This window comes from Microcaecilia unicolor, chromosome 13 (assembly GCF_901765095.1).
Source record: "Microcaecilia unicolor chromosome 13, aMicUni1.1, whole genome shotgun sequence".
NCBI lineage: Eukaryota > Metazoa > Chordata > Amphibia > Gymnophiona > Siphonopidae > Microcaecilia > Microcaecilia unicolor.
The window spans coordinates 43,619,387-43,632,376 of NC_044043.1; the positions used below are offsets into that span (position 1 = coordinate 43,619,387).

Below are 12,990 nucleotides of genomic sequence, written 5' to 3' on the forward strand. Positions count from 1 at the left end.
GCATCAGTGATCCACCCCGGGTGTCAGCCAGCCTAGGAACACCACTGTAGCCAGTTATATCGTGTGATATAACTGGTTATATGCTAAGCCAGTGGTTCCCAAACCTGGTCCAGGTGGCACCCTATATCAGACAGGTTTTCAGAATATTCAGGAGAGAGATTTGCATGCGCTGCCGCCACTGCGTGCAAATCTATCTCATGAATACTCATCATGGGTATCCTGAAAACCCGACTGACTGGGGTGTCACCAAGACCAGGTTTGGGAACCACTGTGCTAAGCGCTATCTAGCAATATTCAGCAAGAGATAATAACTGGCGATCTCCCACTGAATATCGCCGAATAGCCGGTTAAGTGCCATTTAACCGGCCAGGAGCCATTCCTAGCTGGTTAAATGGTTTTAAATATCAGGCAAAGTGGGTTTTTTTTTTTTACTGCTGTTTGACATCACAGTTCTATAAGCCATGCTTAAAGTTAGGCATTGTTTATGGAATAGTGCTAACTCCTAGGGCTCACACCTAATTTTAGGCGTAGCCATTTGCAACAACTGAAACATAATGCAAATGTACACGCCTAAATTGGGCGAGTATTGCTCGTATTCTATAACAATACTTGTAAATCCTAGGAATGCCTCCATTCCACCCATGACTCTCCAATTTCTGTGGCCCTTTTTTTTTACTCACGCATAAAATGTAGGCGCAGATCCTGTGCCTAAATTTGCGCATGCAAGTTCCTATTAAATCTAATGAGTGCCAATAATTGCTTGTTAAAAAGCCAATTATAGGCACTCATTAGCTCATTATTCATTTAAATTGCCCTCACAGATTGGCTGTGTGTCCACATTTGCATGCACATAGAATTAGGGGGCATGTGCCTGCAGATACTCCATGCTGACTTATCCAAAGTGAGAAACAACAGAGGGACCTCCAGGTATCATATTATGATTGTGCTAGGTCATAATATTATCCAGGTTTCCCTCGATCCTAAAGAGCACATGTACTGGAGAGTGAAGGAAAGAAACCTAGGAATAAGACCAACAGAAGATGCTATACAGCCAGGTAATAGGTAAATTAATATATTGAAGATTGTACAGCATCAGTACTAGGTAGATTCTTTGAAATATTAATGTCTGCTTCTTGGTTCCCCCAGTTTCTTTCCTTGGCCTTGATTTCAGGTCCCCTTTCTTTTCTCTCTACCCCCTCCCCCCTTCAATAATGTATTCCTTATATAATCACCCTTCTGGGGAAGAACACGTTATGACTTGTTTAATGGTCATATCTATCATTAAAAAGTCCTACTGTTATCAATTATTTAGTTCTTCATATTACATTAATAATTTATCTATTACTGATCTGAATCCTCATTCAGATAAAGAGGAGCACAGTAGCACCCCGGAATACACACATTGATATGCATGGGAGAGACTAAATGGAAGGAGTTTTCAAAAGTATTAATAATTTGTTCAGAAAATAAACGAAAGTGTGAAGAAAGCAGTGAAATCTGAACTTCTTTCGAATAGCCCAGTGTTTCCCAAGTTAGTCCTGGAGTACCCACTTGCCAGTCAGGTTTTCAATGAATATGCATGAGATTAATTTGCATACACAGTCTCCATTGCATGCAAATCTCTTTCATGCATATTCATTGTGGATATCCTGAAAACCTGACAGGCAAGGGGACCGACTTGGGAAACACTGGAATAGCTGATTGAATTGTCCATGTGTTTCCCTAGCATGGCTGTCTTAGCTTCCAGTAGCTGCTGACATTGGGCCTGTCTGCCCCCTTCTGTTCTCGAGACTCCACGGGGGGCCTGATGAAGGGAACAGACCTCTCCAACTAGGCCAGTCACCAACGTAATAGCTTGATGCAAAGGAAAGTGCCACCTGCAGCTTGTTTTCTTGGCCTTTCTTCCTGCAATCTCACGCCATGGAACAGATCACTGCTGAGAGAGTTCCTGGGACAGGATCTTCGGGGAAAGTATTGAATTACTTTTTCAGAGGATCAGAACTCGGGATCATCCTCTACTGCGTGGAATTAATGAGGTGTGAGGGACAGTGATGGGAAGAGGCCAATCACAGCATCAGGCAGTGACACACAGAGGGGTGAGAGAGATGGACCAGAAAATCTGTATCCACTTAATTAGCAGATGACTTGAGATGTGTGGAAACAGGGTCAAGGTCCAGATTACCGTCTGTGACAGAGAACATCATTGGACATGCATCACCATGAAAGCAGGGGCAAAGGCTAAGCCGGAGCTTGCTTAATCTTTCTATTTCTTAGCACAACATCACTTTCTGGGGGGCGGGGGAAAGAGAAAGGGCAGGGGTTGGTTCAATTTCCTTTTTTGCTAAGAATATTGCAGAAAAAATCCAGTGGAATGAAAAGTCTGCAGTACAGGATTTTTTTTTATCCCCTCCAAATGGTACGATGGACAGAATTAAGATGTCTGAAACGTTGAAACTTCTGAGAAGCAGTCAAGGCCTCAACCATTGGTGTTACTGCTCACAAGTATCAGGTCTCTGCTCATTCACTCCCCCACTTTGTGTCTGTTATCATGGATCCATTATGGGCTGGATTCAGTCAATGACGCTCAAAATTCGGTGCTGAAAAAAATCACTGCTGAACGGTATTCTATAATGGACGTCCTGGGATTTCTGCTTTTTATAGAATAGCACTTAGTGCCAGGATCCGTGTTCAACTTTGGGTGTGAGGAGTTACACCAACTGAAACCAGCTGCAAATCCCTGTGCACAGATTTACACTATCCTATAACACTGCATGCATATAAGGAAACACCCCTGACCTGCCCATGCACCTCCCCACGTGGAAACACTTTTACTAAAGGGTTTTCACGTGGTAACAGGCTTGTCATACATCAATCCAGAACTATTGTCAGGTTACTGCAGGGACCCACCGGCAGTTTCCACCCCCAACGTGCGTCGTCTCTGGAGCTACAAAAATATTTTCAATTTATATAGCGCTGGTGCTTACCCAGCAGTAATCGGGCAGTGCCGCACGCTGCCTGGTCACCACTGGGTTAGTGCGGGAGCCCGCCACGCGGCAAGTGGTTAAGCGGTTCACTTACCACACGGCCATTTCTTTTTGTGAAAAAAGACAGCCTTTTACCCACTGCAGTAAAATGGGATCTCAGCGCATGCCAAAAACACGCGCTGATGCTAGCGCAGGCCCCCTTTTACTGCAGCTTAGTAAAAGGACCCCTTGGGTGCATGTGTGTTTTCGTAGGGATCTGCCGTTTCTGCCCCATTTCAGCGCCTTGCATCCGTTAGGACACATTTTCACATTGTGCCTAATGTTCGATGCCGTATACAGAATTTTCCCCTATATGCATAACATAAATAGAAAACTAACCCATTATATTTAGCTTCTCAATTTCATGAAAACCTGTCACAGATCTTGACCAGCTGGCAGTAAGCAATTGCTTAAAACTATAGTAACAGCTCTCTCTATTTCAAAGCCCATTTTTTCAGCCTTGCCTTTAATGTCTCTTTGAATTGATTCCCCTGGCAGCGAGATCCTGGTACTGACACATTGCTCAGTTCAATGGCTTTTATTATTATTTTTTTTTAAGAATGTGTCCAGCTCTTACATGATTGAACTCTTTTCTTTTTGCATTTGTAGTTCCTTTTCTTAATACTTTAATTAAATTTTGTACACCGTTTTGACTTTTTGTTGTAAAGGCGGTATAACAAATAACAAATAAACATAAACATCCATCTGTGTGTCTATCTTTTGCTGTTTTAGCTCTGTCACTTCCTCTTGTGGCAGGGCCGCTGAGAGACTGAGTTGGGCCCGGGGAAGGGCTGCCGGCCCCCCAGGATCACAAGTACCTTGGCTGGCAGGGATCCTGAGGCCCTACCAGCAGAGGGAGTCTTCCTCCAGCGCTAGTCTTTCCTCTGCTGCTTTGCCTGTCCCTGTGGCTGCTTTTCTCTTACGTCGTACATGCTCGGTTTCAAAACCGAGCATGTGTGGCCTGAGGGCCCAGCAGCCGCTTGGCAGGCAATGCAAGGGGGGCCTGGCGTTGCAGTTTTCTCTCTCCTGCTCCTGTCGGGACGTGATCACCTGGTTCCCTTCAGGAGCAGGAGAGAGACCCCGGTGCCGGGCCCCCCTTGGAGGCTCGGGCCCAGGGAACTTTGCCCCCCTCGGCGGCCTTGTCTTGTGGTGTTAATTCTGGACTTCCTATATTACATTTTTTTATAGCTTTACTCTTGCTACAATAAATATGTGTGTCCTATTATGTTCACACACTCTTGATGTTAAGGGGTTCTGATGAAGACCAATGCATTAGTGCCCCAATCTACCTGCATTTATCTTTTCAAAGACATTGCACAACAATCTTTCTTTATCAATAAACACAAATCCAATTTTTAAAAAAGACTTTCATGATTTTAACTGCTGGCTGAATGATTTGAAACCTGTTTCCTAGCAGTGGCGTAGTTAGGGGGGGCGCCAGGGGATAGTTGGGGGGGGGGCGCCAGGGGAGCGGCCGCTCCCCCAAATGGAGTTCTGCCAGCGCCGGTGCCTATTTTTTCCTCAATGTGTTGTATTGAAAATGTGCAAAGACAAATGGGGTTCACACTCTCCACAGGAACGGAACACAACAGTAAAGGGGTGGAAAGGACCCAAAATCAAATGATCAGTCAGCCACACAAGGATAAGATGCTCCGAAAGAACCCTTTATTCAGACCCAACACGGTCCGTGTTTCGGCTAGAACAGCCTTCTTCAGGGGTCAATCTATTGGTGTTCAGTAATATATTCATTGATTGATGGAACATTTAGATATCTTGACAAGCTTTTAAACATGCTGCCGGAACAAATCAATCAATTAATGTATTACTGAACACCAATAGATTGACCCCTGAAGAAGGCTGTTCTAGCCGAAACACGGACCGTCTTGGCATTGAAAATGTGCGCCAGCGCTGGTGGAAGTCCGCTCTCACGTCACTTTCGCTCCCCCCCGTGCCATCAACATGGCTCCACTTCTGTTTGCTAGTACTAATGGTGTTAATGTCAGAATTTGCCCTTCTCAGTTCCAGGGCTCTAGAACCACTCAAGGCATGGGGTGTCCTAGGAAGGTATTGTATTGCCACACGCCCCAAAATCATCCTGGAGTTTTCCATCATAGCTCATGCAATTTAGGGGATGGTAAGTCATTTTATGCCATATTAAAAGGACAAAACAAAAATAAGTGAGAAAGGGTAACAAGATGAAGTTGCTTTTCTTATGCTGCCTGTTAGAAATCTATGGTATGATGCCGCCACTGTTACCTTTATACTAATTATTTTCTGATCCTGTTCTTAAAAGTGTGATAGTGGTCATTTCTCTCTGAGCATTTCTTAACAGGCACAGAATGCTGGGATTGTCCTTTTAGGCAGAAATTTAGGAGCTGTGTCAATTCTGATGCCTTTCATTTGCACCAACATACGATTTACGGGGCTTTGGAACCAAGCTAGGTTCCTTCTATTGGCCACCTCGGAAGAGGGGGATCCATGAGCTCTTGTAAACTTATGTGCTGTGCACCACCATCTTTGGATAACTCCAGTGTATTTTGGCAAGTCAAGTAAACCATGTAGTGGAACAATTAGTCCTTGCCCCAGAGCGGGTCACCAGGAGCACCAGTGAGAGAAGTGGGATCTGGTTTCTTGTTCTTAGCTCATTATCCTAGTCACTTCTTTTCCACTAAACTGTATCAGCACCAGCACATTTTTCAGTGATCAATCAGTCGTTGATATATTGTGATCAGAAAGAGCTTTGGCCCAGCGGCAGTGCTGTACGCTGCCATGAAGAAGGTCCTTGAATCAGGTCTTCTTCTGCATCCAGCATAGTCTGACTCTGGAAATGCTTGGGAAGCAGCACTCACAGCTCCTGGCAGGGGGTAGAGAATTATGGTCCATCATTAAGGGAGGCTTGATTTAAAACCCAAGGCACAGGTTCTGGAAAGATCCCTAGTGCATGACTAGGAATGGTGGGAGTGTGGAGCAATGAAAAAAAGGAGGTGGGGGATCCCCAGATAGTTGTGAATGAGGACTCATAGTACTAGAAACCCAGCACTGGCTCTAATACAGCTGGAAGAAAAAGAAGGAAGGAGCTACTCAATCCCCCCCCCCCAAAAAAATGCTTGGGGTAGCCATGGTCGTATTCCTCCTTTTTTTTTTCCTCCACACCAATTTAAGGAGTCCTTTACTAAAGTGCACTAGCGTTTTTAGCTCATGCTAAAAATCAGCTGACGCTAAACGCTGAGACGCCCATAGGAATATAATGGGTGTCTCAGCATTTAGCACCAGCTGTTTTTTTAGCACAAGCTAAAAACGCTAGTGCACCTTACTTAGTAAAAGTCCCCCCTTAGTTTCCACATCTATTAAAACAAATGACTGCAAATACAGTAATAAGTGACCCAGTGTTTCTTGTGTTTTTGTGTTGCTCCTATGAGGCATATTTTCAAAGCACTTTGGGAGGCTAAGTTCCATAGGTTTCTATGGAACTTTGGGAGGCTAAGTGCTTTGAAAATGAGCTTGCATGTAAGCTTACAACCAATTAGAAAGTTTTAACGATATGCAATTAATGTTACATAATTCCAAAATATTCCCTCCCCCACCCCACCCCAACCCACATGTCATGTGTTACTTCTTTTGTAGTGTGTGTTACTTTTTTACTGAACTAACTTTAAGAATAACTAGAGATGTGGTATACAAACTTTTCAGACCATTAGTCGTCTTCTCCCATTTAGAGAGGAGTGAGCAGCCCTAGAGATGGTAGCGGACAATAATCCCTCCAGCCCTCCATTATTTCTACTGAATTCTTGCCAGACTGAAAAAGATCCAGGCTCCAGCTGCCAAAGAGTTAAATAGAGAGGGTAAATAAAGCTGTATAAGAGTTCAGTAAGGGTCTGTCTGTCTTTATTTATTTATTGCATTTGTATCCCACATTTTCCCACCTCTTTTGGCTTACAATACATCATGAGTAATGGAAATATATTAGAAAATGGACATTTAGTGTTACAGAAAAATCTTTGGTAACATGATAGTGATAACACATGATAGTAATATTACAAGCAGATATTATAAGACATTTCTATACCTGTGGAGGATTTATGTATATTCACATTGGTTGATCTTTGTGGTAAGCCTTGTTAAAGAGATGGGTCAGTAGTTTGCGGAAGTTCGTTAATTCGTAGATCATTTTTAAGTTGCGCGGCAGTGCGTTCCATAACTGTCTGCTTAAATACAGTGTCCAAAATTAAATGTATACTAGGGCTCAACAGCACCCTGTAATCGCTCAGATGATTGTTTTGAGGGCTTGTTTCTATTTTGTTAAGGGCCTAAATTAGAGTCTAAATGCTAGATTTGGTTATATGCAGATTACTAATTTAAGATGTTAGACAATGTGGCCCTTTGTTGTCTTATACCTGTTTCCATGGCAACCAGGAGTACTTCCCTCCCAAGAACACACCTGCAATAGCCAATCAGAACCTTTGACAAGTTGTGCCTGAAGAAGGGACCCATGTGGCCTGTAGAGCTCAGGAATAGCATTCCTCTTTGGATGATTGGATGCTGGTTCAATAAAAGGTACCAACATGGATGCCAACAAATGTCCACTTTATAGAAATTAATTTCTTCTAAATCTAGCTGTACCCCCAATAAGCACCACCACATTCAAGGTGCCCTCATGTGTCTTCATAACAAGATAACCAGTCCCCAAATCCTTGTTCAAGGTGCAATATTATCGATTCCTCTCCTCCCCCCCCCCCCCCAAAAAAAAAAAGACGCACAATGATTTTTCCTTGTGTCTCTTCGTTTTAACAGAATCACTCTTTTTCATTTTCGACCTTCTAAAACGACAAACTTTATATGATGGAAAGAGCAAGGGACCTAGGAGAAGATTAACCTTGACTGCTAGTTGATTATAATAAAGCTTGACAGCCAACCAGCTCCTTAATCCCATGTATGTTATTTGTTCAACGCTGGTAATCCTTTCATTTCTATTGTTTTTCTTTGATTCCTATCTCCTCCTTCTCGGTTTCTAAATTGAATTATTGAAAAATTGATAATGCAGCTTCTGTGTGAAAGAGTTTTATCTTTGACCCTGCTGAAAAAGAGTCTTCCAGTTCAGATAATAGACGTCATATCAAGGGAACACCCTATTAGGGATACAAAGATACTGCAGGTCCTATGTCTCACCTGATTTGTTTGCTTTGGTGGGGGGTCCCCCCAATGTTGAAGTATCTTCAAAGATATTTTAAAAAATGATCTGACCAAAAATATTCGAAGTTGTTATATCCTATGAGCCTAAAGCATCAAGCATGAATCCATCTGGCACCGGAGTCTAATTAATGCAAGGGAGTAGCTTAAAACTATATAGCAAGATCATTAGTATGATTTTCCCCTTATCTTAGCATACAGTTTGGGATTCGATCATTTAACCTCTCAGTGGTAACTGTTGATGTTTTTTAATCCCTAGGTTGGCCTTCTGGTCGGCAAATGACTTCAAGGAGCAAGCCCTCAGATTATAGAGAAAATGTGATTGTCAGAAATTGGTCTTTGATTTTCTATCAGCTCCTCAGATGTCATCCAGGGTCACGAACAAAAGAAGATGGGAAAGTACGGCTCAGTCCTCTATTTTGAATATGAATTAATAATTGGTATGCTAACAATGCTGGAATTTAATTCAATCCTATCTGAGCTCATTTTTTTCCTCTCCTTTCAAATTTTTGTTTTGATTTTCCAAAACTTTTATTGAAATATTTGAAAATAGAAACAATGATCTATATAAAACAACTTATTTTCCTCCTTTCTAAATTGCTTAGCATGGAAACCTTCAAACTCAGAGCCAGGTCAATATTTAATTTTTATTGAAGAGATCTTGCACTTTATGCGGAGTTTAAGGACGCAGTTTTCCATTAAAAATAATAATAAAACGTTATATAAGCAAGACATTACAAGAGTTTGTATTGTTTGTTTGCACCCCAGGTGCATGCTAAACTCTATATTTATTTAGACATCAATTGTTCTTACATAACTGAGGCTGCGCAAGAACTATTTCATTAATAAATATCCAGGACTAGAATCCGGAAAACAAGTTAGAAGCAAGACCCACTGGATGCCAGCGAGAAATGCAGGAATTCCTGGAGGGGTATTGTTTTAGCAAACCTTTTGAACTTGCTTTAAGCTTGGATAACTACATTACCAGTAAAGGGATCAGAGCTGCTCCAGTTGAAAGTTGCGAGTTAATTTCATCAAGAAAACGATAGACAAATATTTGCGCTCAGTTTAATTCTGGCTCTTGTTTCAAATGTTGACGTGAGGTGGTAATATCTTGCATTTATTACTTTTCTCCGTCTAATTGGGGGGGGGGGGGGAGGGGGGAACCCCTCGCATCTACTTTTCCAGAGCTGTTTAATTCATGGATTAAGTCAAGTAAATGGATATTAATTTTAACCCAGGACAACATTATTCTAACAGATTGGCAATGTTTTTTGAAGATGAGGCAAAGAAAAAAAATGCAGCTTTAAATTTGTACATGAATTCAGTTCCTACTACGCTAAGGAACAAAATAATCATATTTTTATATTCCTATTAGAGCACTTAATGGAATAGTTTGGAATTTTTAAAAGATTTTTGGATTTACGATATAATATCTTTTAATCACAATGACCAACTTTCTAACAAATGACAGATGGGAGCGAGGGGGGTTGGGAGTTAATACTTGCGGTTAATTATCAGGAGACGAGAATTGACTGCTCTACCAGGCAATATGCAAGAATTCTTGGGACAGTAACAAGTATTTAGTTTGTTATTATCCGGGTTTTGTAAAGAAGGCGTTTTTGTTATCTGTGCCATCTGCATTTCGGAACACAGATTTCACATTTTAAAGCAAAAATATACATGCTGGTCTTTCACGAAGCGTTTAGGGTAGGTCAGATATCCTTATTTTAAAGGCGATCAGAAGAAATAGCGCAAAAGTTCAAGAAAATAAATTGCAAAACAACACACTATAGTTCTTAGGACGTAAAAAGTGAAATTTGGAGCACAGAATTCTGCTGATTTAAGTATAAAGTGACATTTGCCGAAGGATTGAGCACCTTGCAATCTTTAAAATGTAACAGTTACTTTGTTTTTCTAGAACACGTTAAAAATTAAAATGTTGCTGTTTTCTTAAACAACATTCTTTGCTTTCATCGCGATGAAAGCAAAGGGAAAATAACAATTACCTGTAAAGGTAAAAAAACAAAACAAAAATAACCCCCTGCCTACTTCTATATTCGAACGTTAGGTGGCTAAAGTTAATTTGAAAAAATACTGGAGTAAAAACTCTGCATTGTTCACCTTTAAGTTACGGTTATTTCTCATTTAATTTTTCTAACGTCAAAATTATGCATTTCCTAAACATCTCAAGAGAAACGATAATAGATGCAAAATTAATGAAATTAGACACAAAGAATTAAGCAAAACACAAATCACGTCATCGTCCATCCTGTTTATTTTTATTTTAAACTTGTTTCTCATTTACAGAAATACCTGAGCCCCTGATAAACTACAATCGGTGAAGAAACACAGATCGTTGTATCAACAGCAGACTCTCCTGCCTGCCTCGTATATCCGTACTTACATACCAGCCACAGTTTTCAGCACTTCCGGTTTGGAAAATCCAAAAAGAACCACCACCAGCTGCAGGTTACATTGATCACAAGATGGCTTTCGCTCTCTCTCTAAGGCAACCTGTCAAAATGTCATTTGCCAACAAGAACTTTCTTCTCCTCACAAAACCAAAATTGTCTACAAATAATCCTGGAAGAAATAACATTGAAAGAAATGCCTCTCTTCTGCTCATCCAAGGCAAATCATTTAATTTCCAGAGAAACCTCAAAAGTATGACATTAAATCAAACCTGCTCTACTGAAGGTTAAAAATCAAATGCCCCCCCCCCCTTCTAATTCCAGTTAAGTCACCTGCCCCTGCTACTTTTTAGTCCTTGTTGGCTTTTGGAGATCGGTAGGATTTTTTTTTAATTTTTAATTATTTTTATTTTTTTGCACTTGATGGCTCCTTGCTTAACAAGTCCAAAGTTCAGGTAAAGTTTGGCTGATAAACAGAACCAATAAAGAAGGCTTCAGTTTCCATGTATAAACACAAAGACCTGAGAGGCTGCCACTCCCCCGACATTTGCATCCTGGAGGAATTTGTCTCCGCCCACGTTATTTGCATATCTGATATTGCCTAATTGAGAGCATGATGGCAGGTTAGAAGTGTCAGCCATAGCTTCTGAAAGGAGATTCTCTAGGTCGGCCACTCAAGGAAGACAGGTGCTCCGGAGCCAAAGAACTCCGAGGAGGGGATTTTTTTTTTAATATCATTATTTTTCTACCCTCCCCTCCCCTTCTCTTTTCCTCTTGTGAAAATGGTGTCGAAGCTGACATCTTTGCAGCAGGAGCTTCTCAACGCTCTCCTGAGTTCGGGAGTCACCAAAGATGTTTTGATCCAGACCTTAGAGGACATGATACCCACTCCCAGTTTTGGGGTGAAGTTGGAAAACTTACAGATGTCGCCTGTCAACGATCCGGATTCCAAACCTGTCTTCCACACCCTGACCAATGGGCACAACAAGAGCAAACTGTCCGGGGATGAGGGTTCGGAAGATGGGGATGATTTTGATACCCCGCCGATCCTGAAAGAGCTTCAGTCACTCAACACTGAGGAGGCTGCAGAGCAAAGAGCGGAGGTGGACAGGATGCTAAGGTAAAAGAATAATTATTATTATTGTTATATTCCTGCCAAAAGGTCAGTTGCTTAGACAACCACTTTATATACCTAGTCCTTGAGTTTTTCCAAAAATCTGGGTTTTATTAGACTGTGGTTTGTGCATTCAAACTATACAAAGAAAACTATTTAATTTTATTCCACAAAAACACATTTTTATGATAACCAGGAGCCACAGGTAAATTAAAAGAAAGGAGAAGAAAACGAAACCATCTTTTAGCACTTCCATAAGTTATATTACAGCATAAATGATTATTTTTTAAAATCTTAATGCAACATAAAACTCTTGCACATAATATATAGGCATATAGCACATACTACACGTATCTATCTTCTAGAAGGTAACTTTTCAAAATGATTGGGGGTGCTAGAGGCAACGAAAACTACCCTTCTTGGACACAGGGACTTGATACATATTGGGGGTGCTTAGCACCCACAGAGCTTGGACCTGTGTTACTTACCTTTACGTATCTGATCGGGAAATAAGTGGTCTTTCCCCTTAAACAGATTTAGTCGATCTTTTGAACTGTTAAAGGCACGAACGAAATTACCAAAAAAAACAATTTTTACAGGGTGCAAAGTTTACAAAACAAAAAAAAAAGACAGAAATTCCTTTGCATTTTCTTTGCCTAGTTCGATTTTTTAAGCTGTAAATATGAAAATCTACACAATTAGTTCATTAGCTGAAAACTGTAGCTTAGATTTCCTATGTTCTTGACATCCTATGGGAAATCGTAGACAGGCTCTTCTGTCATAGTAGTGTCCGCCTCATCGATAAAACGAAACATATACTTTCGGGAAAAAAAAATTTAATTCGTATGCCAGGCTCTCCGGTACCCAGGTCTTCTCTCTCTCTCTCTCTCCTTCCCTGAAATGGTGTCTGGGCTTGTGTCATGATTTTTCCCAGGCTGTTCTGCACTCCTACGTTTAAAGATGTTCTTGTATTCGTTTCCACCTGAGTTAAAACTTTGATGTTCTATTTAGAGAAGGGAGTAACTCTAGTGGCAAGCAGTGAAAAATTGCTTTATAACTTTAATCATGCCTTTTAGAGCTTAACCCTAACTCCTACTACAGAAAAACTGGCTGGGAATGTAGAAAACCTGAAAATGCTTTACAGCTATTACACCTGGATAACAAGAGCGAAAACCATGTTAAAGTAACCCGCCAGATCTCCTGCCTTGACAAGCTAGTTACTAATTATCCAAATAGTTCATTATTTGTCTTC

The 12,990-nt window shown here is 41.1% G+C and overlaps 1 protein-coding gene and 1 long non-coding RNA gene across 6 annotated transcripts in view; one reads left to right on the forward strand and one right to left on the reverse strand.

Moving 5' to 3' along the window:
- The window catches only part of HNF1B (HNF1 homeobox B), a 256,081-nt gene that overhangs the window by 69,404 nt on the left and 173,687 nt on the right, over positions 1 to 12,990 (forward strand). For 2 of the 5 annotated variants that reach the window (XM_030186229.1, XM_030186232.1), the window contains exons 2-3: positions 8,470 to 8,650; positions 10,521 to 11,744. In XM_030186229.1, coding sequence (XP_030042089.1) covers positions 11,407 to 11,744 — 338 coding nt within the window. In that variant the 5' untranslated portion in view covers positions 8,470 to 8,650; positions 10,521 to 11,406. Of the gene's footprint in view, positions 1 to 8,469; positions 8,651 to 9,074; positions 9,142 to 10,520; positions 11,745 to 12,990 lie in introns of those variants that run through there. The other 3 variants (XM_030186230.1, XM_030186231.1, XM_030186234.1) reach the window with 3 other exon arrangements.
- On the reverse strand, positions 11,660 to 12,876 carry LOC115456871. Its single transcript, XR_003939934.1, has 2 exons — positions 12,227 to 12,876; positions 11,660 to 11,739 (listed from the first exon to the last, which is right to left on the reverse strand). It is a non-coding gene; the product is annotated as an uncharacterized LOC115456871 (long non-coding RNA).